The sequence below is a fragment of the Cornus florida genome, unplaced genomic scaffold (genome assembly GCF_030987335.1).
Source record: "Cornus florida cultivar Cherokee Brave unplaced genomic scaffold, ASM3098733v1 CherokeeBrave_3.0.0_Hap2_Chr04, whole genome shotgun sequence".
NCBI lineage: Eukaryota > Viridiplantae > Streptophyta > Magnoliopsida > Cornales > Cornaceae > Cornus > Cornus florida.
In genome coordinates this window covers 30,454,967-30,481,888 of record NW_026775574.1, presented here as the reverse complement: position 1 = coordinate 30,481,888, position 26,922 = coordinate 30,454,967, and the positions used below count along the sequence as shown (strand labels likewise).

The following is a 26,922-nucleotide window of genomic DNA, read 5'->3' as shown; positions in this document are numbered from 1 at the left end:
GGTCAATATGAAGTTTTAATATATTGATTTTTCTTTTGTGTTGGCTATAGATCTTTCTCCAGAGGAGAAAAAATTTCTTGCAACAAGCTTGTTGCACCGTATAACGAGTGCATTCGAACCGCAATAATAAACTATTGGAATATAGCCATTGCATGATTGAATGGGCACAAAGTAATTTTTCTCCCTCAAGAGGTTGAGTTTGTCAAGCTGTCTTCAAATTACATGGTGTTCCAAAAAAGAATACAAGTTCACTTTGAGGCGTACAAGTCACCTTTGGTACGATTGACAAAGTTTGACATAGTTCGTAGGATTGACAAAGTTTGACACAATTTGTGAATACGATTCGAATATGTATATTTTTTTTATGTATTGTTAAGAAACTCACACACTTACGTGTCTAATTCGAACATTTAATTTTTACTTTAAAAGACGAGGGAGATTTTAGTTTGATAATGGAAAAAAAGAGGAGTTTTCAAGAGAAGTAACTCTCATTTGCCTTGATAAAGGAGAATTAATTTTCAAGAGATCTAAAAACATTCCACCAGTTGGGTATTGTACAATAAATATACGTGGTATCATATAGCTTTTTCAAAGTCTCCTCCAATAAATAGAGTACAATAAATAATCTTGTTAGCTTTTGAAAAAAAAGAAAAAAAAAAAAGATAAAGAAAAAGAAAAGAAAAAAAAGAAAAAAAAAATGATTATCTCTTTTTAAGTGTTTATCTTAATTATTAATCACCAACTCTATTATTACTTGGGATTGGCATGTCCACAATCACAAGAAAGACTTTTTGTACTGATATACTATTTCATTTCTGACATTAACCAATTATACTTTATTACATAAATAAAAATATTTTATTTTATTAAATCCTATCTCTACAAATTAATATTTATTTAGTAGATCCTATCACTAGTAAGCTAATAGTAAGCAGTAAAGTATTTCTTACACAGATGTGAATTAAATTGAGAATTTTATCAAAGCCCCATAAGCCCATGAATAAGGCCCAATTAAGATGGCAAAAAGCATTTCTTACACAGTTGTTAATTAAATCAAGAATTTTATCAAAGCCCCATAAGCCCATGAATAAGGCCCAATTAAGATGCATTCTACAAGTCTTTGCCTCGGCCCATAGCAGGAACAGTCTTATTCTCCTGGTCTGAAGCACTACCTGATTCTCTCACGTAAAACCCTTTCCCTTCCTTCAGTGTAGTGTTAGTTACATTGGGCACACCAGCTAGGGTTCCAAGCTCCATTTTCATTTGCAAGATCAGCATCAACAGTAGGGTTTCAAACCCTCGAAGATCAAAATAGTCCGACGAATAACCCTAGAGAGAGAGAATCGAGGAGCAATGTCGTTTATGCAACAGTTTGGGCGGGCAAAGAATGTGGCGAACCGATCCAAGAAGTACTTGGAAGAAGCACTGTACAAGAGGCTGTTCAAGGATGGTAGCTCTGAGGTCAGTGTCAGACAACAGCTCAATCAATTCCTCAAGAGCTCCAAAAGAGTCTACAAATGGGAGGTTTGTAAAACCCTCAGGACCCTTCGCAGCCGCAACCGTTACTATCCCGCTTTAAAGGTTTTTCCACAACCTTACTACACAAATGGATATATATATATATATGCAGCTCATATTTGTTTTCAAGTTTTTCTTGTTCTCTGAATTTAAATTTTGGATTTTTAGTTTATATGAATTGATAATTTGACATTTGTGGTTGGATGAGGCAAAATGTGATTCAAATACTTGTTAACGGAGTGTAAAAATGATTTCCTTTGAACACAATGAAGTAGAAATTCCAATATAGTAAGCTAATTATGGGTTGGAATTAAGATGTTTTGGTGGATATAGACATGGTGTGGATTTGATTATTGAATTCAGGTGCCAAGAAGATTAGCTCTTCTTATAATATTTAAGACCGTAGTGGTGAGAAGTGGAAGAGGGGAAGCTGATGAGGAGAAGTTATGTGCATCATTGTTAGGGAAATTTGAAGTCAAGCTGTAGTGGTGATTGGTATTCAGAAGCTTCTTTTACTTGGAAAGGTATTTGGGATACAAAACCCTTCTCCAAGGTACCTTTTTTTTTTTTTTTTTTGCCTATTCTGCAGCCGAAGGAAGAAGATCTTAACCATTGATAGTTTGGTAAAGGGAGGCAAAATTTTACCAAATTACTAATGGATTTGCTTGGAGCAGAGTGGGTGTTTCATTGTCTCTAAGCCATGTTGAGGTTTCCATTGTCCCTAAAGGCAATTCGATTATTTGCAAGGCCAGTACATTTTTAGTTTGTTTTCCTTATGGTTCATCACAGTTGTTCTCTAGTCACTTTGTTTGAAACTCTGTTACATGGACTCTTCAAAGATACGTGGAATATCCATGTTGGACTGAATACACTCGGACAGGGGTAAGGAATATGTTTGACACACATTTGGTTGGTTTTATATTTAGAAATGATATCATATAATTCAATTTTATGATATTGTTGCTTCAAAACAAGTTAAATGCCTATTTTGAACACTATGTCACATAACAATGTTGTTTCTCTAAAACGTAAGGAAAAATATTTAATAATATGAATATTTAGCAGTGTCCCTGTATTATTCTAATTGGGGATTTGATACATTCGATGCTTGGTCACATACCCGTACCTGAGTCCAGGTAACATAGGCTTGAAATTCTTTTATAAACATGGTTAACTTTGATGAACCAAATATTCATGGGACTTGGGAAAGGATAATATCTTGTTGTTTTTCTTATCAAAATAAAATAATAATAATAATAATAATAATAATAATATGTTGTTGTTTTACTTAAATGAAATTTTCTTCTGTTGCTCTTGAGATAAGGCTTTTGTTTAATAAATTGGTAGATGTTTGGTGCATCAAGAATAGGAAATGCGGTTTAAGTTTAAGAGTAGTCATTTTGTGCATGTAATGTTAGAGATTAGTTTTGTGTCCATACTGCCTTCCAGCAGCCACATTTGCTGGACCAATATTTGGTGATGACCTTTCATTTATGGGTTTAGAATTCGCATACATAAGAAAGTTTATTCCAATATATTGTCTAATTTTGTCTGGAAAATAATTTTAATATATATTATGTGAACATTATATAAAGGATCTTGTTTTAATTGAAAAATGTCTTACTTGAGCCACATCGTATACCTTTATATTATTTTTATTTATTTATTTTTTCCTCGAGGTTCTAGGTGGATAAAGTACACTAGGTAGTTGTGATTTAGAAAGAATGCAATTAAATTTTATGCTTGGGTTGAAAGGTCATCCAGAATGAACTGATGCATCTCTGGTATATTAGGTCATGGGAGATTATATGAATTTTATGCTGGCGCTATTGACTGTGGTGTTTGTATAGTGTGCATTGTTGGTTGGTGTGTTGCACTTCTTGTTCTATTTTAAGTTCACTAGATGTCGGTTCTGGTTTATATATTCTTGAATCATATTGTTCTGTAACATAATTTATTATCTTGAGTGGTAAAGTAGTGTTTTTAAGTGATAAGGATTCTGGAGCATTGCTGTTTTAGGTGTATGTATGCCAAAATTAATATGAGTGCCTTGAAGTCTTGATCTGAACCTACCCTTTCTTATATTTATCCCTTCGCTGGCTTGCCAAAAACCCATGCATCATCTCCTTCCGTGATTTATACGAGCCAAAGTTCCAAAGATGTTGAATAAACTTTTATTCTCTAGTTCCAAAGATGTTGAATAAACTTTTATTCTCTAGTTCATCTAGGCTTGTTGACCTGTTAATTTAATATTAAAATCAGTTGCTGGCTCAGGACACTTGAGTGTTTTGCTGAGTGTTTTTTTATTCTTTCTTGGTTTCTACTTGTTTTGTCTCCTAACATTCTGTTTTCCTCCTTCTGATGAGCTCGTTGGTACTAACTTGTACTTTGAGACCTGCACAACTAAATATGTTGGTTTTGATTTACAGCTATCTGAATCTATGGAGAGAAAAAAGGGCATGAACAAGACAGTCAGCGATCAAGCAATACATCTTGATCTTGTTGCCAAAACTCGAGGTATTTCTGCTGCGGAAACTTACTTTATTGGTCTGCCGGAAACATCAAAGAACCATCTCACTTATGGTACTCTTCTGAACTGTTACTGCAAGGAATTAATGACGGAAAAAGCAGAAACTTTAATGGAAAAGATGAAAGAACTTAAGTTAGCTTCAAGTCCTATGTGTTATAACAGCCTGATGACCCTCTACACAAAAACTGGCCAGCCAGAAATGATCACAGGCATCATCCAAGAAATGAAGGCCTGCGATGTCATGCCAGATTCTTACACCTATAATGTCTGGATGAGGGCTCTTGCAGCTAAGAGTGATATTTCTGGGGTCGAAAGGGTTATTGATGAGATGAAGAGGGATGGCCGAGTTGTGGGTGATTGGACAACTTATAGCAATTTAGCATCAATTTATGTTAATGCAGGCATGTTTGAGAAGGCAGAGAAGGCACTCAAGGAATTGGAGAAGAGAAATTCCAGCCGAGATCTTTCCGTTTTCCAGTTTCTTATTACATTGTATGGCCGAACAGGCAATCTGCTTGAAGTTTATCGGGTATGGCGTTCTTTGAGGCTGGCTTTTCGTAAAACTGCAAATATAAGCTATCTGAATATGATTCAAGTGTTGGTTAACTTAAAAGATTTACCAGGTGCTGAGAAATGTTTCAGGGAATGGGAATGTGGGTGCTCAACTTATGATATTAGGGTTGCGAATGTCCTTATAGGAGCTTATGTTAAAGGGGGTTTATTAGAGAAAGCTGAAGAGCTCAAGGAGCGGGCCCGGAGGAGAGGGGGCAAGGCTAATGCTAAAACTTGGGAGATCTTTTTGGATTATTATTTGAAAAATGGGGAATTTAAACCAGCGGCTGATTGTGTTGAGAAAGCAATATCCATTGGTAGAGGGGATGGCAAGAAATGGGTCCCATCACCTGAGATTATTGGGAATATGATGCGGCATTTTGAGCAAAACAAAGATGTGGAGGGTGCAGAAAGTTTTCTGGAAATCCTGAAAAAGGCTGTGGATGAGGTTGGGGAGGAGGTGTTTCAGTCATTGATTAGAACTTATGCAGCAGCAGGAAAGACAAATCCTATAATGCGTCGCCGGCTGAAGATGGAGAATGTGGAGTTGAGCGAGGAAGGTAAGAAGTTGCTTGATGTGGTGTGCGTGGAATGAGTTTTGTCCATTTCTCATTTTCTTCTCAAAATTTTAAAATCTTGACAGATGAATCAAAATGGTTTATTTACTATTCTGTTTTAATAATGAAATGGCCCCCTTTTGACTTATCCTCGAGAAGTTATATTGTGTACTTGTCCTTGACTATCCCATGGATTCCGTGGTTTGGATTGTTGCAATTTCTGTTAAATATGTCCCATTTATTTATTGAAATTATACTGTTCATGAGGATTAATTTTTGTATTCAAAGGCATTTGTGTGGAATAATTATAGTTCCAGTTTGGGTAATTAGATGGTGAATTGGGTTTGCCATGAATCAATAATCCAGTCTTGTTACCCAGCAAGTGTTGTCAAGCTGATTGCACGACTAACTCTGATTCTAAATGGATTCTTGAATACTTCTTTCATCTGTTGCGAATATCCAGAAAGAATAGAGTTCCTGTTTATTTGTTTGTTTCAGTAATTTAGATCTGTTAGAATCTTCGCATAACTTTCAAGTATCTGAACTGCTCAACTTTACCACTGTGGTTGCAAATTTTACTTGTGATTTGCATTACTGGGCGTGCAATTGCTCTTGTTTGGTTCCTGATCAGAGTATACTAACTGGCAATGCAGTCAAGCATATGCCGTTGACTCGCTTTTATGCATCTGGTACTCGTATTTTTTCTACTGTCCCATTATCAGATTAGTTTGTGACTTTGTGTAACTCCTCGGTTGGATTCTACTGGGCTTATTGGTGATTTTGGGGTGATTCTAAGTCAGCTTAGCCAAGTCACTAGTGAGTGCTCTATAGAATTGAAGAAAAGAGAAGAAAGAAGTCCTAGTGAGTGTTAAAAGTACCAAGAGCCATGGGCATGCAAAGATACGGTGGTCCAGTGGGGGATCGAATGTAGTCTCCAGTGTATGGCTGTTGATATGTTTTTTTGATGTATTTCTCTCTGAAGCAGAAATATCTCCTTTTGTTTCCGAATTTCTGAATTATTGTATTGCTGTTGTGGCCTGTGAATTCTGATAATGCACGGCGAGTTACTTTGGTTCTGCAAGTGCTTGAACTGTGACGGATAGCAACACAAGACTGTAGAATGCAACGACAAGTGCTGATACTAGATGGTGTGATCGATTTTTTAAGACCTACAGTATAAAGGTAAATGATCTCTCTAATTTTTTGTTTTGTTTTTTGTTTTGTCCTCTTCTCATACGTTACCATTTCCATACAATTTTATTTTTGGCATTCACAATGATTGTATAACACCGCTCATGTTTCTTTATTAGCTGCTTTGTTGTTGTTGTTGTTGTTTTTTTTTTTTTTTATCCCTTTGCCTTTAAAGTTTAAAGTTTAAACTGTTTATTTATTTATTTTATTTATTTAAAATGAGATGGAAGCTCTATTTTGGTTGTTGGGGTTGGGGGAAGGCCTGAGATATTATGTACTGGGTAGTGATTTCTTGATCCATATTCATCAATAGGTGGGGCCTATTACATTGACCGCCACTCTGGCAGCCCTGCTGTAGCTTTCCAATTAGCTTGCATTCTCATGGACATAAATAAATGGTGAAATTATAGCCTTCTTTGGTCATAGCTTTTTTTATTTTTTATTTTTTAATGTTATTTTGGAAAAATAGAAGTCATTGGTTGGTTATAGAAGGTAATTGTTTGGATTTTTTTTTTTTTGGGTGAATAGATGTTTGGATTTTTAAAATATGAGTCTGTGAATGCCAAGAACAATCACTTTCTGCAATTAAACCCGCAGGGTAGGTTTTTTGCCTCTTTATCTAGGATTCTCTCTCTGGAATTAAAAGGAAATGAGTGCTAAACTCCTTTATGGACGATGCCCAAATCTAAGATGTGAAGGAAATTACAATTTTTTGTTCTTCTTTTCTCGATCCTATATTACATGACGGATCAATACAAATATACTCCAACACTCCACCTTTGTTATATATTTCTATTGGGTCGATCACTACATGTTTAAATTAATTTTTTTTTAAAATTTTTGTATATTGGATGGTTACGAGCTGATTTGAGCGAGACAGAATGGGGCGGATTTGAGGAGAAAGTTTTATCTTGTCCACAATGGTTCAGATGAGAACCTAACTATGGAGGAATAAATTTAACATGAGAGCCCATTTTGCAGTGTCTAGTATTCACTCGTTGCCAGATTGTGATGAATCATATGAAGTGGCACAAAATAATGCGACAATAACGTATCAACCATAAGTCCCAGAAAATAAGGTCCACAGTGAAATTAAAAAAAAAAAAATATGATGATTAGATTGAGAACTGATTTCAAAGATCTACGATATCTAATTTTCGGAATTCTCTAACCATTAAATTATTAGGTGGATTTCTTTCATAGCTGAAATATTGGAGGGTACAGTATGTATTCTAAAATTTTTCGACACCATTCATAAACAATGGTATATTTAGTATTTATTTCCCAAATTTATACTACTTTTAAAAGCAGTATATTTAATCGATCATCTATAAGAAAACAAAAAAAAAAAATTGAAAATACAAGAATAAGCAAACCCAAAAAGTGACTGAAGATACAAAAAAAAAAAAAAATCCATATCACTCGAAATTTTTTTATAAAAATAAAAGAAAATAAAAACTTAAATTTGCAACCATGTACTCCTTTTTTTTTTAAAACTTTAGGGACATCTGGCATTTCTTCCAGGCCCTCCATAATAAAAATAATTACCCCAAACCCTATTAGCCCATCTCTGTATGCTGTAACAATTTGGATGATCTGCTAATACCCTGAAATTTGAGAGTGGAATTAAATTGTTACCCCAATCAACAACTTGGAGATTTCGAAAATAAGATGCTTTTCTGAAACCATCCCCAGCGAAATGTCCACTGCCCATTTGGGTGGTTGTGTGAACACCAGATGGTCTAGTGTTCACTATTTCTCCACCAAATTGCACCATGCTTGCATGACTTCTCAAGTGTGTGAACAAAAATGATGGCCAATAACCAACCAGGATCCCCGACCCAAACTCGAGCCACCAATGTCCGTGCTTTGGATCCTACAAAACCACATATTGAGTTAAACATGTTGTAATTTTGAAGTCTAGCATGGTTTCACAGTGAAAAGGTACGAATTCAAACTACTACTCTTTTTTTTATCTATTCACATAAAATATCTATATTGACCAATTTGAATATTGAAATTGCCCTTTGACATGTAATGAATTGACATTATTGCCCTTTGACCTTTATATTGACCAATTTGAATATTGAAATTATCTTTCTAACCTTGTACGATATTTATAAAAATAATTAATCATGAGACCCATTTCTTTCCTTCTCTCCTCTCTCTGTTCTCTCTTTTCCTCCTCTTGCCGCCCTAACACCATTCGTCCTTTTTCCCACGACATCGCCAACACTAATTCCATCAAACCACCACCTCTTCATCCTTCAATTTCTTCTCTTTAACACACACACACACACACATATATGTATACAGACACGTACATATTTATATCCACACAGCACAAGGAGGCGGTGACGACGACGATGATGGCGATCTGTCGTCAAGGATGAATCGTACCGGTTATTCAGATAATGATGAAGAACTAGAGGCCTTCGGTTTGGCTTGGTCGGTTTCGTCTTCCGTTTCGGCGATGGCAGCTCCGACGTCACCCTCATCAACTACCATGATGGCCAAGAAGCCATAGAAGGTCTCGATGTTCTTGTCGGACTCGACGACCACCACGGTCTCGCCTTTGGAGTACTTGTTGCACTAGCTGAGCATAGATTTAAGGGCCAAATTGGGGATTACTGTTGTGGGTTGTGGTAAGGGTGGAGTCGTGGAGATTGTGGTGGTGAGTGGAAAGAGAGAGAAAAGGGGTTGGGCGGTGGTGATGGCGATGGTGGGTGGAGTTGGGGCAGCAAGAAGAGGAAGAGAAAAAATAGAGAGAGGAGAAAGAAAGGGGTTATGAATGGGTTTCTTATTTTAATTGACGTGGCAAAATCTTCACCGTTGGATGACGTACATGTTATTAGGGGAGAAAACTATCCAGACGGAGGAGCTAGATCCACACACACGCACATATATATATAAACCATCACTTCCAAACACCGTGGGTTTGGTGATGGATTTGAGAGGCGATGACTGTTCGTTTGTTGCGGGTTTGGTGGTGGGTTTGAGAAGCGATGGTTCGTTTGATGTGGTTTTTTTGGTTTGTGGGTTTTCTGCTTTGCTCATTTGCTGGGTTTTCTGTGATGGTGGTGGTTGTGTCTGGGTTTAGTATGTCAAAGTGAGAGGGGGTGATATACTAAGGGCAAAAATGTTATTTAAAAGTTATGATATGTTATAATTTAAATTAATAGGGCAATATTGACTTTTCATAATTTAAGGGCTTGTTTGGATTCATTTTTTGACAAGGGTGTGTCTTTGTCTAAAAAAGACTCAACTTGTATATGGCTGTCCTTATAGCAAATCTCATGGGGTGTCGATGTACTTTACCCTTTTAAGTTATTATGGGAAATATATTAGGTGTTGCTAACTTTTCTTGAGATTTTGAAAGTAGAATTCTTTAGTAGATAAGCATGAGCTTAATTTCCATACTAGAGAATATGACATTAGGAGAAATATGTTAGAAGAAAATGTATATATAACATGGTTCGAAGTTGCGGTATCAATCGCGATCGAGGTATATCGGATTCGAGTGAATATCGGTGTAAACTGATCGAACCGACCGATTTATGTAAGTGTGTAATAATATTAGCTTCTTGAAAAAAAGTTACGAATCAAACAACACATCTACGGTAAACCATTATTATTTATACACATGTAACAAAGTGGATGCACCCTTTTGCTTGAAAAAGAAGAGAATTTTTTGCATCAAACATTACATGTTTAGGAAAATGATTAGGATCACAATGTCCACTTTAGGAAAAGTGTTATGATGATCACAATATCCAGTCATTAATTTACAAATATTTTATCTGTACAGAACTATAGATATCTCTCTCTCTATATATATATTGTTGGGACCCACCAACCATGTATATATCAAAATCCTGGTTTACAAATTACATGTCACACTTGTAGATTGCACAAACATTCGAGTGAATATGAGTTTTTAAGAACTAGATTTGTCTTTTTCCCCATTTTAATAATGCAAACAAAGTTTACTAACTAACGGTAAAAACGGTTCACATTTCAAAATCTACACAGAATTGGCAGTCTTCTTCTTTCAGTTTACCCGCTAGTTACTTCTCACTAGTTTGCAAAAGAAAAAAAAAAACCCTAAAGTTTATAAAGAGGTAAGTGAATGTGGTATAAAAATCTTACTCACACACATATATATATCTTCGAAGTATGCTATCAAGTTATCTTGTTTTTCTAGTTATTCTTAATTTTAGTTTTCAATGAAATTGAGGGAGGGAAAAAAAAAAAATTGGAACATTCAATTTTATCAACACACCAAAAAATAAAAAATAAAAAAATAATCATGGGAATTCAAATATTACCTTCCATATCAATAAGCTGATATCGAACTGTCTACGATTGTAGGACGAAATTGGAGAAATTGCTGCCCCAACCGCGATCCTACTGTTAGTCTGAACAAAACCGGAGCATAGCAAATTGTAGCATCCAGTCGATTGATATGCATCAGTCTGTAAACTATTTTACAGTTAGTTATAAAATCATATAAGCAATTATTATTATTTCTGCAGCCATAAAAATGAATGATTATTTATCAAAATCTACATTCCCATATATATATATATATATATATAATTAAAAATTAGGGTTAATGTAAGAGAACTTACTGTCCAGTAAGTGAAGAATCTGGGACGGTAGTCCCCATACAGCTCTGGGCTAACCTGTAAACAATGAATGATTTAGCATCTATGGCTACATACAACCATTCAATGATTTTTTTCTACAGGTGGTTGAGATATAATTATTGCTTTAAATGGCCACAACATACATTAATTTGTAGTGTCTTTTAAGTATCACATTGCAATCCTTTCTTATTGTAATAGCTACTGTACAGCATTGAAATCATGTAACCGGATTTTAAAGTCAACTTAATACAAATTAAAATTTCAAAAAGAAAATAATAATCTAAAAATTAAAAATTTCCCCCAAAAAAAAAAAAGAAAAAAAAAAAAAAAAAAAGACCACCTTGAAATAGAAGGTTAGTTGCAAAATAACTTCATAATATCAACTTTTGCAACTCTCTCAAAATTAAATATACTCTAAAGAAATTCATGCCTCTGAGAAATATATATATATATATATATATATATATATATAGGGATTCATTGGTTTTTCTCTGACTATTATACCAAATATGCTTGTTATGGTAATTGGATTGATGTTTGATGCAAAGAAGGTGACACTTGTGCAGTTCGAGTACAAATTCAATTCCTTAGCAGAAAAATATATGAGATAACATGAAAGTTATATCAGAAAATTACAAAACAAAATAAAAAAAATACCTGCCAACCAGCTTCAATGGTGTTAAGATCTTCACCAAATGAACCAGAGATCACCCACATTTGTGATAAGCTGAATTCATATTGATTAGTAACTCTGGGTGCCCACACATTTATACCGGCTTTCGCTCCATAATACTGATTTCCAGTTACATACCCAACTGCATGCTGTAAACAATAAGCATATAATCCATCTCTGTGTAAGTGTTTTAGTACTTTAATAAGCATATATGGCATGTAGTTCTATTTTCAATGTAACATACCTCATGGCCATTGCTGGAAGAGTCTCTGCGAATAGGTCTTCGCAGATTTCTTCCGAATCTTTGCGGTTTTCTTCCGAATCTTCTAACGGAACTAGCTCTTAGAACATCTTTATCACTTGTTCTTCTAATTGGGATTGTTCCTTCTGGACATGATTCATTAGACATAGTCCACAGCTGCAAATTTTCCAATGTCGTGCTTATTGGTTTATTCCCTTTTGGTCTCTCCGGTGGATCCTATATATTGAATTCATAAAAATGTCCATCATTTTAGAACCATAAATTTTGATTTCTAGACTCCAAAAACATGAACTTCAAAAACCCCAAAAGAATTCAAATTGATATGTAGTCAAATTCAGATACCATTGGTTTTTGCCCTTTTAATTGAGGATGATCAAAAGCTGGTTGTTGACGAGATACTACACAATCTATCAGATCACCATCAGGACTCTGCACCAAGAAAACAATATGTTATAAAACCGCAATCTTCAGAAGAGAATACGAAATGTTTAAAGCAAAGTGTGCACATTAGACCTGAATTGTCTTGACAGAAGGCTTATTGATCTTCTTGAGATGAGCTCTAATGATCTTCAACTTCTTGAACCCTTTGCTTCGATGGTGAGTGTGATTGGAATGATGATGGTGATGACCAGATTTTGATGACAGGACTGGACAGACAGAGGAAATGACAAAGAGCAAGCAAACAAAAGTGGGAATGATTGGGGAGATCTTGAAACAACTAGAAGCCATGTTTGAGGAATTTTGTGATTTGTGTATTGTGTGTTGTGTGTGTGTTTTTTTTTTATTCTACTACAACTTGTATGTGTTTGTTGTGTACATTGGTGGTCTCTTCTTCTTTGATCAAAATAACACTAGTGACTCCTAGTTTTTTTCCATGAAAGCAGACCTTTGAACAAATCCTACACTGATTAACCATTCTAAGAAAAAAAAAAAAAAAAAAAAAAAAAAAAAAAAATCCAAATTCACTTTCTCACTTTCCAAAAGCTCCAGAAACCCAGACTTTCCAAGTGCCCACTTGGTTTATGTCTTGACACATACAACTAAGCTAATAAAAGAGAACAAAAAAATGGGTTGTGTGTGCTTTCTAGAGTTTCACCCCATGTGGGTTGAAATAAGTAATGGGTTGTGATGGAAACATGCACTAGTTTTAAATTTTTGAAAGAAAAAGTTGTGTGTGTGAGAGAGAGAGAGAGAGAGAGGGGTTTGGATGGTGGAATGTCTCCAATCTCCAGTACAAGGACTGGAACTTTAGCTTTTGTGTCAATTTTTATAGGCGTAATGGGAAATGAAATTATTATTTTTCTTTTTCTATTATTCTTTACTTTGCCTTTAGAGACAGATACGAATTAATTTTGATTCTGGGATCAGAAAGTTCTTTGCTTTGGGTGTTTTCTTCCTGAGATGGTCCTTGTTAACTGCCCTGTGCTTTTCTCTCTCCGTTTCGGGTACAATGAGTTATAATTAGCTTTAATGCTTGTTTGGCCTGTAAAAATGGTCGGTTCCGATGAAACCGAATGGGCGTGCCGGGAACTGCTATAATTTCAAAGAAAGATTCAAACAATATTTCAGATGGAAGATTGCAAGACCAGGCGATTGTAAAGAGGTCTGGAATGAACACCTCAGGGTTCTTTTTGCCTTCGAGAAAGGACTTCGGGATTGCTACTTGGTTAGGAATGCGTTACTTTTGAAAGTAAAAGACTTGAATGTATAATACTGGAATGTAAAGCAATAAAGTGTAGGACTTAAGCAAGACATGTTGGAATTGCATTGCAATGAAAATATGAATTGTATTGAAATGCTGCTGTAGTTGTGTGTGTTGAACAGGCCTTTTACGTAACAATATAATGCCTTATTTATAGAATTATGAAACGACAGTTAACATAGTTTTGTGCAGTTCCATTGTTGACTTCAAATGCTTCCAAGTGGATTGGATAGATCTGCGCCATCTGTCCTATTGTTTTCTTCAATTTCTCTAAGCTTGCACGTGTCCAAAATCATGCAATCGTGCCTTTTATTGGAAATTGTGTTTTCAAATTAGCTACACCATTTGGTCTTAATGATGGCCACTACTCCTTCTTCGGATGGTGGTAGTGGTGGCCTAGAACATGTGACTAATAATGGCCATACAGTGGCTTTCAGAAGAACTATATTGCATGTTTTTAGGAGTTTTGAATTGTATGCGATAATACTCTCCAATTGGCTGACACGCTTCTTTTGACTTGGTCAGAATCCTTATACATGCATGGCTCTTCTTGTGGTGGACTCTCAGTATTTCCCAATTCTCAAAGTCCCTATCCCCATGGACTCCTTTAAATCCGTTATTAATTTTGCATGAAACAAACCTTTTATAACAAATGCCACATGTCTCCATCTAACTGGATTAGTTACTTTTAATATAACCAACAGCCACTTTTGATTGAAATTCTCTGAATTTGACCTTGATCCAAACTCCTTCCACGTGCCTGAAATTGGCTTGATCCAAACTCCTTCCACGTGTCAGTTAAATTATATCCCTTCAAATTTCTTGTGCAATTCAAAGTCTAGACCCTTGATAGCCATTTTGACATATTCTACTTCTAGAAGATCTACATGACACTTGTGCTTTGCCTTTCTAAATCTGGACAGTTTTGTTTATATAAATTCTCCTGGCAACTGGTTAAGTCTAGAAAGATTAGTCATGGAAACTTCTGGCTCAGTTCAATAGAAATGTGTATGAAAAATTTCTTCAAACTGACGCCAACTATTGATGGAATTTGCAGGCAAATTAGTGTACCATCTGAAGGCATACCCGATCAAAGTATTAGGAAACAACCGGACTTTGAGCCATAGATTGGCTCCTGCCTCGCCACATTGAACTGTAAATCGACTTATATGTTCTACGGTGGATTGGTCACCTTTGCCATTGAAAGTGGCAAATTTAGGAATTCTAAAATTCCTTAGACATTCAATTTCATCTACAAACTCAGGTTTTCCTATAGACAGGTCTTCCACCCCTTCTAGTGAGTCCAAATTCTTACTGAAAGAATTCTGCAACCTGGCCTTTATCCCACGTAACAGGTAACTGGAATTGTGGTTGGTGATTCTCCGGCCATCCTTGAGGTTGGTTGGCTATGGGTTGCCCTCCAAACATCATTGGACATGTGTTTGGGTTTGGTTTATTCCTCCAGCGACCTCTATTACTTCCTTGGTCAGGAGGATCCCTCGACAAGGTTTGCCTGTAATGTTTCTATTTTTTACCAATTTTCATTTTTTTGGAATTTTCTATTTTTGCGAGGGCATTTTTTTCTTTTCTCGTTTTGCGTATCGGACGCCGTGGGGTGTGCCGAGTGTGTCCGAGAGTTAGTTGGGGTATTTCATTAAGTTCAGGACTTCTTGAAATGCAAAGGTTGCCATCTCGGCATTTTTTTATTTTTCGGGCTAGACGGTCTTGGATGGGACCCGTTACCGGAATCGTTGTGTACGAGGATTTTATTTTGGGTCCATTGTATATCATGTACATTTATTTTGTGCATAATTTTGTTGTTTAAATGTTGTGTGTGGTTGTGATTTAAATGGAGCATCTATACATATATAAAGTAATGGTGAGAAATTTTCTAGTGGTGGGACCCACCACTTCATTGTTTAGTGGCGAAGAGGACATCTTTGGCCTCAATTTTTTTTTTTCCTCTCTCCCCGTAAAGCTCCCTCTCCCTCTCTTTTCTTCCCTTTTCTTTTTCTTTTCTTCACAAACTTCAATCTTCAATTACTCTCTCAATTATGTGAGTTTGTTGGTGCCGTTTGCAGCAAATCGGAGAGCTCGTTGAGATCTACACTATGATAGGAGCCAAGCACCACTTTGGCCAACCTTTGATTTTCGAAATTAGGGCACAAATTGGGAGTTTTTGCATTTTTGGAGGTAGGGATCTCAAATCCATACATTCTTAAACTTTTGTGAGTTAATTCTTGGTAATTGTTGCCTAACATGTTTAAATTGTGTTGATATTTTCCTTTAAATGATCTAATTATTGTGTGTGAAGTATATGAATATGTGTATTATTTGGTTTGTATGAAAGAGCATGCTTAAGTGGTTGTATCTCATGCCTATTATGTTTAATCCATTAGAAATTTCTATACGGAAGCATGTTGGTTTGCGTAGTATAAAATCTTCTATTGTCATGGCATTGGAAAGCATGATACATTCATGCATGACATTGAGCATGAAAAAGGGAAATTGATTTGAAATGAAAGAAAACGGGACTGTGGGAAAAATTTTGATAAAGGGTTTTGCGAAAACTCGGACGCCTGGGGGTCACCAAGGGTTCATGGCATTAATGTGACCTAGAGGGAATTAGCGAGATTGCCCTAACGTGGTTAAGTTATCTGAGCCCCAAATGACGCCATGGGGTTACCATGGGTCAGGGACAGTAACCAATCCTTCTCTCGTATATCTATGGGGTCATTATGGGATGGGTTGTGTTAACGGTTTGAAAAGTGATGAATGGAATGGATTTCGAAAGTGGGAGCAACATAGCATGGCATTGCATTCCATGGCACGACATTGTTACTTATGACCTTGAAATTGTACGGTATTCTCCCCGGCATAGCATGATTTCGTTCTCCCTATTTCTATTCATTTTTTAGATTCACGGGGTTGCAAGAGGTGTGTCTTAGGCACCACCTACTGAACAATTCCGCTCACACCTTTATATTTCATTTTTTCAGGTCATGGAAAGAAGGTGGTGGATGACAATCCACCACAAGCATGAGGAGATTAGGAGTATATTTTGTATTTTGAGCCATTTTTTTTTTTTTTTTTGTTGTTGTTGTAAAGCTTCACCTAGAAAATGTATTCAAATTGTGTAGTATGACCTTGTAATATAACTATGTGTTTTGACACCATCTTGATGTAAATTGGACTAAATGTAATGACCATGTATTATTTCTTACTTGAATGGGAAGGATGAAGTTGTATTGTATCAAAATGTTGAGATATATATATATATATATATATATATATATATATATATATATATAATCATGACATGTAGTATATTATGTTGCAGTGTTTTAAAACAGGTTTAGATTTGCTTTCAAGACTTCCACCCAAGCCATTGCACAATTTTTTTATTCTCAGCATTTCCAGTAGCTGAACCATAGCTCGTAGAGCTATTTCGGTCGACCGAAATGCCTATTTCTGCTGATTGAATCTTCCAGTAGCCTCAACCATTGTTTGGGTCACAACTGGATGACCGAAATGACCACTTCGGTTGACCGGTACAGGGGTGTTCACTTCGGCCGACTGAAGCTCCACTTCAATTGACCGAATTGTTGCTACTTGGGTGGCTTTTTTTTTTTTTTTTTTTTTTTTTTTTTTTTTTTTCAGGTATAATTCATTCTAAGTCATGGGAAGTCGCATAGAGCCTTTGTAAAGCATAATTATGACTTAAGAATGGTGTTTTGACACTAGAAATGATGGGTTTGACTTAGATGACCTCAGGTTTGGGTAAGGACCCGGTTAACGGTTCGGATCCAAGGGTTCTGGTCGTTACATTGCCCCCCGCCTGCCATAGGAAAAACTTGAGGCGGCCTTTGAGGAATGATAGGATGTGGCTGAGTATTTTGGTAAATTGTATTGGGTGAAAAGTACGGCTGATTTCTTGATTCACTAGTCTGAGCCGTACCATGACAAGACCCAAAATGATACAAAGTGTTAGTAAAATCATCAGACAAACGTGTTGAGGAACAACCACAGTAGCTAGATTCTACACATGCTGTGTCACTGGAATGGACATCGATTGTGCAGGTGGCATCTGTGCCGACTGGATCTGCGGCATGGTATGAATAGGTTGATGAGATGGATTCCATTTAACAAACGTACTTGGCCTGTTCACCGGACCGGCCGACTATTGAGTGCCTTCTAAATTGCTTGGCTTCTTGGCCAAGCTTTAAGATAACCCTACAAAAGACCGTTTAAGCATAGTTCCCAATCTGTTGGTCATTTGGTCCAATAGACGTTCTGTCTTTCGATCTTGTGCATAAGCGGCCTCTACCTGATCATAAGTATACTTTTCTTGATTATGGGCTATTAAGTGTATAGTATCTATGATAGGTCCGCTTGACATCGCTTCAATAAGATTCGTAACCAAATTTTCTTCTTCTTTAGGAATGACACGTGAACTGTCGACTGGAAGTTCACTAGCCTGCTCCCCTTCAACCTCGGCAAGATCTTGAACAGACTTGCCGTGTCTTTTTCCTCCTGCCATGGAAACACTCTGTTCAAAAGGTCCCGCCGAGCGTTCCAGTATGTTTGGCCTGTAAAAATGATCGATTCCGATAAAACCAGATGGGCGTGCCAGGAAATGCTGTAGTTCCAAAGAAAGATCCAAACAATATTCCAGATAGAAGATTGCAAGACCAGGCGATTGTGAAGAGATCTGGAATGAACACCTCAAGGTTTTTTTTGCCTTCGAGAAAGGACTTTGGGATTGTTACTTGGCTAGGAAGGAATGCGTTACTTTTGAAAGTAAATGACTTGAATGTATAATACTTAGGGATGACAATGGGGCGGGTTGGGGCGGGTTGGGGCGGGTTTCTCATTCCCCATCCCCATCCTCGTTTAAATTTGGCACTCCCAAAACTGCGCCATAACCGATTATTTTTTTACCCCTAATCCCCATAACTGCCCCTGCCCCATCCCCGCTTGCCTCGCCCTGCCCCGCTTTAGAAGATAGGAATGAGTAGAGTTTATTTAGAAATGTGTGTGTACATATATATATATATAATGTTAAATCAGTAAATACAATAACATGGTAGGGGTTAATAGGAGTTTTTCCATATATAATTAGGGCGGTTGCGGGGCAGGGGTGCCCCTCCCCCGCCCCTGTCCCAAATTCGGCCTGTTTTTTCTTCCCAACCCTCATCCCCACCCCATTTAAATAAACGGTTCTCCAAACCCGCTTTAAACGGGTCGGGGGCGGGGTGGATCCCCACCAGGTTGGGGTAAATTGCCATCCCTAATAATATTGGAATATAAAGCACAAAAGTGCAGGATTTAAGCAAGACATGTTGGAATTGCATTGCAATGAAAATATGAATTGTATTAAAATGCTATTGTAGTTGTGTGTGTTGAACATGCCTTTTACGTTACAATGTAATGCCCTATTTATAGAATTATGAAACGGCAGTTAACATAAACATTTTTGTGTAGTTCCATTGTTGACTTCAGATGCTTCCAAGTGGATTGGATAGATCGGCGCCATGTGTCCCATTGTTTTCTTCAATTTCTCTGAAGCTTGCATGTGTCCAAAATCATGCAGTCGTGTCTTTGATTAGAAATCGTGTTTTCAAATTAGCTACACCATTTGGTCTAAATGATGGCCACTACTCCTTATTTGGATGGTGGTAGTAGTGGCCCAGAACATGTGACTGATAATGGTTGTATCGTGGCTTTTAGAAGAACTATATTGCATGTTTTTAGGAGTTTTGAACTGTAGGCGATAAAACTCTCCAATTGACTGCTTCTTTTGACTTGGTCAGAATCCTTATACATGCATGGTTCTTCTTGTAGTGGACTCTCAGTATTTCTCAATTTTCAAAGTCTTTATCCCCATGGACTCCTTTAAACCAGTTGTTAATAAAACTCTCCAATTGACTGCTTCTTTTGACTTGGTCAGAATCCTTATACATGCATGGCTCTTCTTGTAGTGGACTCTCAGTATTTCTCAATTTTCAAAGTCTTTATCCCCATGGACTCCTTTAAACCAGTTGTTAATTTTGCATGAAACAAACCTTTTATAACAAATGCCACATGTCTCATCTAACTGGATTAGTTACTTTTAATATAACCAACAACCACTTCTGATTGAAATTTCCCTAAATTTGGCCTTGATCCAAACTCCTTCCATGTGCTTGAAATTGGCTTGATCCAAATTTCTTCCATGTGTCAATTTTTCATTGGAATAAAATAAGGGTGTAAACAATGTTAAAAGGTTGGATTTTTTTAGTTAGGAGAACGGGTTTGTTACTCATAGAATAGTATTTTATTTTCACATAACTGAAAATTATAAAATTATGCAAAAAATTCTGTTTGGTTCAATTTTTAAAAACTATTTTATGAAAACTCAGTTATAAAAATGTTCGTCTTTAGATAATCGTCTTTTTATACGTATGTGAAAATAATTTTCGGAGTTTTTTAGAATTGTTTACTGAGTAAATGTTATGCAGGTAAATGTTACGTCGCCTCTTCTATGGAGAAGGTTGAGAGTTCAAAATTCGAATATGTAAATGACATATTGCTGGGTGTTAGTTTGCTTTACTTCCAAAATATTATATGTATATTTGAGTTTATGTCAAAATATATATATATTTTTGTTCTCCAACCCATTATACTTATAAATCAAAATTAATTAATCATAAAAAAGGCTTATATCACTTTTATTTTCATAGCTTTTATTGTAATAATCATGCTTGGGATAATTGGACAATATCCATATGACAAGCGTGATGATGCATATATTCAAGTTTGAAGGTAAAAATACTCAAATATGAGATCTTTCTCGGTAATATATACAAGCATTTCAAATAATAACTACATGAAAAATAATAATAGTTTGGATCGCTTTTTAGATGTGGCAATTATTGAGATTAACATTTTAAAAGGAGAGATACTCTATCTTATCTATTATATATCATCGTTGGACACTATTTTTGAAGTCGGCATGAAAAAATTGATGGACATTGTACCATTACTCTAGTTATATATGCCATGGATATTCATCTAAAAGCTAAGCTAAATAAAGCGTCAGCGCGAAAATAATAAAATTAAGTCACGAATAATGGTAACAGAAGCGGGTGCATGCAAAGTATGAAAGCCACACCCATTTAGAATGATTGTGTGACTTGGTTTAGAAGGCCTTTAAGACAGCTTTAGGAGTGTAAAATTTTTGCCTCTTCCTTTGATGCCTAACCAAAATTAGGTCAATTTTTTTGCTTGAAATTTGCCTTTTAACAAGCATGAACCATTTGAACGAACGAAAATGTCTTGGCAAGTACGTGCAAAGTTGACTATAAGGAGATGGCAATTTATAACTATATACAAAACCATGTTGCAATTATGATCCCGGATTAAAGGATCAGGTTTCATGCCAAACGGCTATTAATTATTCCCTGTTGTTATGTTGTGCCATCATTGTTGTTAGTATGTTACACCCCTATTAAGTGTTTGAAACTAGGTTATTGAGAGGGGTCAATCTAAAAAGCTTCCTACCTTCAAATTCTTTTCCCCCAAATTCTGTGATCTTATATCATTATGTCTTTCCATGTGAAATATTTTGCTGTTCTTGAACATTAGTGAATCAAAGAGTTGGAATTCTACTCTCAAGTGTTGTGAAATTTTTTGTTTTGTAACCTGTATTGATTGGTGTTGTAAAAAAATTTGTTTCATAACCTGTATTGATGGTCTCTGTAAGCGTTCTGAATTTGACATTAATGAAGAAAAAAAAAAAAGGTTTGTGAGATATATTCGAAATTTATCTTGCAGTCATGTGCACTAAAGGTCGCTAGATTAGAAGAGTTCTTGATTTTGTTTTTAAAAAAATTCCAATTTGTGATCATGAGTGCATAGAAATGAGGTGTTGCTTGATAGTTGGTTCAAGTTCTCTTGACCAAGAATTTTTTATTTTTATTTTTTATGTCTAAATCATTTTGGGCTTACCATGTTATTTTTTTCCTTTTTTTAATATATACCCCTATTGCTAATGACTTCTTTGAAATTATTACAAAATTTCAGTCTTGCCTATCTTACCTAAAATTTTAGATCCCCTGATTTTGGGGTTAATATTAAATAAGATGAAAAGATCATGAGTGCATAGAAATGAGGTGTTGCTTGATAGTTGGACCAAGAATTTTTTATTTTTATTTTTATTTTTTATGTCTAAATCATTTTGGGCTTACCATGTTATTTTTTTCCTTTTTTTAATATATACCCCTAAAATATTGCTAATGGCTTCTTTGAAATTATTACAAAATTTCAGTCTTGCCTATCTTACCTAAAATTTTAGATCCCCTGATTTTGGGGTTAATATTAAATAAGATGAAAAGATCATGAGTGCATAGAAATGAGGTGTTGCTTGATAGTTGGACCAAGAATTTTTTATTTTTATTTTTATTTTTTATGTCTAAATCATTTTGGGCTTACCATGTTATTTTTTTCCTTTTTTTAATATATACCCCTAAAATATTGCTAATGACTTCTTTAAAATTATTACAAAATTTCAATCTTGCCTATCTTACCTAAAATTTTAGATCCCCTGATTTTGGGGTTAATATTAAATGAGATGAAAATTTTGGACTAAGTTTAGTAGATGTCATTGCCACCTTTAGGATGATGAAGAGGTTGATGTATGACCTTGTTTGAAGTAGCCATGTGATGTTATCTTTCATAACAAATTCAATGCTTTCCTTTTCATTATCTTGGTGAGAAGAAAAGCTGATGAATTTACTGTAATACGTCTGAAAAAAAACAGAAAAAAAAGAAAAAGAAAAAAATAAGGGAATGTCTTGTGTTGGACTCTGAATCTCACTTCCACAAACATGAATTTCAAGCACAGGTCATTCTCACAATGTTTAAAATCACTTCATGGTCCCCTCCATTGGAGTTCCTCTAACCAAAAATCTAAGCAATGAACCAATTTTGGACCGTCCGATGCATGAAAATTTTCAAACAGAGTTTTATAGGTTGAAGTAACATAAACTGGTCCCACATCATGTAATGCTCTGTTGATTTTTTGGGACTCTTATTTCACAGCATTTATGATGGGTACAGTCCCATTGCCATCTCTCAAAAATGTGGAGAACACGTGTGTTTGAAAGGGATCACATTGAGTATAGAATTATAAAACTTCTTTCATTTTCTGCATTAGCATGCATCTCTAATCTATATTGCAAATTCTAAAATACTAGGGTATCATACTTATGATTTTCGCGATTATTGAATTAATTGTCACATTCAACGATTGGAAAAGTGTACTTTCGGGTGTCTAGAACTTCTCCATTTAAAAATATAATTGTTTATTTGATGTCAATACAATGGATTTAAGACGGATCATTCATTTACTAAACTTGTTACACGAATGAATTTTTTTTCTAAAACCCATTGTGAGGCATCCCACATTGAAGTTGGAACAGATTCGGGATGCCGCTATAAAATATGTATTAAAAATTAATATAGTCAAATATTTAACAATTATAATAGCAACAATGTTATTGAAATTTAAAATTATAATAAGAAATAAAGAAAAAAAAAATTATATATTAATTATTAATCGGGATAGGTTCGGGACTTAACGGATTATAAAATCTCTTTCTAAATCTGCCCATAACCGTAGGATGATTTCAAACTGGTCTCATTAGGGGCGAGACTGGTTAAATTAGTATCTGACCCTCTACAAATCTTGTAATGACGAAAGTCACACATTGGACTAAGCTTTTGATATTTATATCACATTATTACACTTAAAAAAAGCGATGTTGTATCATAAAATTACTCTGAAAATGGGTATCACACCTTTCGTAACAAGAGAAATTTGAAATCTAATATTGTGTTTGGAAGTGTCAAATTCACATTTTAGAATTAAATTTAGAAGAAATTTAAACTAATTTTTATTTTTATTTTTAATTTTAAGGCGTAAAATATAGCTAGAGTGTTTTTTTGTGTGTTTGGGTGTGTGTAAAATTACATAGATCATGTTACCACTTCATGACATCAGTGTGACTGGACTCTGGAGAATATAAGATTTCTTCTCAAACCAATTATGTCATTATCCATTTTCTTATTGGACTTAAACCTAGAGATGATAAGTGTAATTAAGTTGAGGTATGAAATGGGTTCGAGACATGTATTTAGTGGACGACTCTTTTTCTTTTCTTTTAAGCTAAGACATTTTCAGAATATCAGGCCAAAATTTCCCTTTTTTGACGTGCCGATGTTGTTCTCGAGGTTTTAAACTAATATATAAGGTCACTTTTCAAAGGTGTTTTTCGATATAATAATTGTAATTATTGTGATTTTACAGAAAAATCCTTTTGATAAAATTGAACAGCCTCCACTGAACAATTAAGAAAGAAAATTTAATAAATGCTGTCAGATTTATACTGGCCCGGTCCATTTTAGATCTGCATAGCCCATAGCTACGAAACAATAGAAATCCAATTGACCGAAAGGAAGTAAAACTACTTCTTCCGTAAAAACTGAGAGAAGGAACAAAAAGATAAAAGAAACGATAACTCCTCCTTTATAAATTATCATTGGCTAAAAAATAAACGAAAGAAAGGAGAGAATATAAATTATTGTATTATCCTCTATAAGACTATAAATTATAATATTATAAATATTATTAGATATTATGGTAAAAATAATTAAAATTTTTTATTTTCTTTTCTCTTAACAAATATAACAAATTATTAGTTTATTCTCTTATCTTCTATCAAATCAAACAAAAAGAAGGAAATACACAATCTATTCCTTTTTCTCTCTCTCTTCCATCCATTTTTTTTTTTTTTTTTCCTCCAACAAAGCATTAAGGTATTGTAACAATATCGGACACACCGGCATTCGCTGGATACGCGAATACGGAACACGTGTCTGATACAGCTAAAAGTATCCTAAATAATGAATATTTTATTTTCTGGTCGGACATCACTAGCACACGGCAATGATACGTGTTGAACAAGTGATTTCGTAATTATTATTATTATTTAAAAAAAAAAATCAAATTCAATGCAATTTAAAATATATTATGGATTAATTATAAAAATAATATAAAAGTTAAGAAAATAATAATAACAAACATTTAGTTCTAAACTCTAAATTATTAATTTATTTATGATTATATGGATAAAATGATAAAAACGTATATTATTTATACATTATTATATTATATTATTATTTTTTGACATATCTATGTCATACTCGTATCTCTCTGTTTTTAAATTTGCTGTGTCATTGTGTTCTTATCGTGATTGCGTCATACTCATATTTTGTGTATGTTTTGTGCTTCCTAAACCAAGAGCCATTTCTCATTAATATATATATATATATATATATGGGTAAAGTACATTAAACCCCCCTAAACTATACCTCAATGAGCAAAAAAACCCCCTGAATTTCAAAATAAACAAAAAACCCCCTTAAACTATTTAATTTGTTGCACTTTACCCAATCCGGCAACCAGCCGATCAATTTCCTTGCACGTGAGAGGCCAAATTTATGTAAATGACTATACAACCCTTATCAGCCCCTAACTATTTCACTCATTGTCTTCTTCCTCCATTGATCTGTTTGGATTTACAGAACAACAATAATAAAAAAAAAAAATGAAAACCCATTTACAGAATAAGAAGCTTGGATTCATCCTTGCCGGCCACTCCTCTCCACCGCCGCATTTTTGCCTTACGGCTGAGCCCTGGTGAAATGAGAGAATGGAGAGATCGAGCAATGGTGAAATTCCCTTTCCTGATTACTCTAATTAAGTCCAATTAAAGGGCATTCAAGTTTTGGGTTGCAAGAATAGGAGATCTTGTGGCCGCAAAAGCTTCAAATTAAAAGGCAGGTGGACTGAACGGTAGAGACAGCGGCGGCTCAGCCGGTGGAGGGCTCGGCTGACTCGGCCTTGAATGACTCGCGACGACGAGCTTGGCGGGATTGAACGGTGGCCTAACTTACGGCTAGCAAAGAGGCTTCGGACAGTGGAGACGATGAAGACAGGCTCGACGGTTTTGGCTTTGGATGATGTCGGTTGTGATGGATGGCGGGTGGTGCAGTGGAGGTAACAGACAGGCAAGGGCATCAACCGACGGCATGCTCGGTCTTCTCATCGACCGACGATATGCTTGGTTGAACCATACACCACAAGTCATCAAACCCAATTGAAACCATAAACCCTCCACCACCGTTAATCTTAGATTGGAAATGAAGAAGATGATGTTCGCATAACTCGATTACCCTTGGAAATAATTCATACCGAACCTCACCACACATCGTCAAACCCAATTGAAACTACAAACCCACTGCCACAACCACCATCACCGCCACCACCATTTTCCACGACCTTCTCTCTCCATCACCTTGGAAACTTAAACTTTGCATTCTAATTCACAAACCCACTACCCACTCCCCGCCACCACCATCGCCTCCTCCTTACACATATATTCTGTTCTTGAACCCAACAAGCCCGATGCCTCTCCTCCTCCGGTACTGCCGTCGGTGTACATTTTCTCTCTCTGGTCCCTTTTTTTTTTTTTTTTTTTTTTTTTTTTTTTTCTATGCATTTCTCTCTTTATCTCTATCTCTATTTTGTGGTTTGATGAGGGGTAAAATGGACTTTTTGAATTGCTGGTGACCGGAATAACATTCTCTGTCCTAAGACTATACTAAGACCATAGTTGAGGGGGGTTATTTGCACTTGGAGTATAATTGGAGGAGATTTATTGCACTTTACCCTATACATATATATATATATATATATATATATATATGTTTGTGGGTGCGCGCGAGTATTAGTGGGTATAAACTCAAAAGTTACTCAAGGAATATAATAGTACAGTTCCTCATCATGCAAAAGTTGTAATTGAAGACTAGATTTGGATGAGCTGCTAATTTGGTCAACCTTTTCTATGTGCTTGGCTTCGAAGTCTAAAAAGTGCCTTTCACTAACTTTAGTATAACTGATCCCCACACAAAAGCCTTTCATTTTAGAACTCTCTCAAATTTAAATAACTAACTTTAGTGAAGAAGCTTCCAGAATATATTTGCTAAAAGGAAAATTGAAGGTTTAATTTTAATTTTTATTTTTAAAGACTAATTCAATACACATGACCCGTGTCATTACATGTCTGTCTTATCTTTGCATAGAAGGCTTAATTTTAGAATTTTAAATCCGAGTAACATAACTTTTGGAATAGTTACTTTATAAAAAAAAAAAAAAAAAATCCCAAATGAAAAGAAGATCATGAGA

General features: G+C 35.4%; 2 protein-coding genes across 2 annotated transcripts; one reads left to right on the top strand and one right to left on the bottom strand.

Moving 5' to 3' along the window:
• Positions 1-1,168: 1,168 nt before the first annotated feature.
• On the top strand, positions 1,169-5,483 carry LOC132303101 (large ribosomal subunit protein mL101 (rPPR4)). The gene is made up of 2 exons (XM_059800188.1): positions 1,169-1,581; positions 3,948-5,483. Exons 1-2 carry the CDS (start codon positions 1,354-1,356, stop codon positions 5,193-5,195), a joined length of 1,476 nt encoding a protein of 491 aa, XP_059656171.1. The 5' UTR covers positions 1,169-1,353; the 3' UTR covers positions 5,196-5,483.
• Positions 5,484-7,603: 2,120 nt separating this feature from the next.
• LOC132303102 (protein neprosin-like) lies at positions 7,604-13,163 on the bottom strand. Its single transcript, XM_059800189.1, has 7 exons — positions 12,446-13,163; positions 12,275-12,361; positions 11,915-12,148; positions 11,655-11,819; positions 10,980-11,033; positions 10,677-10,823; positions 7,604-8,224 (listed from the first exon to the last, which is right to left on the bottom strand). Exons 1-7 carry the CDS (start codon positions 12,659-12,661, stop codon positions 7,847-7,849), a joined length of 1,281 nt encoding a protein of 426 aa, XP_059656172.1. The 5' UTR covers positions 12,662-13,163; the 3' UTR covers positions 7,604-7,846.
• Positions 13,164-26,922: the final 13,759 nt, after the last annotated feature.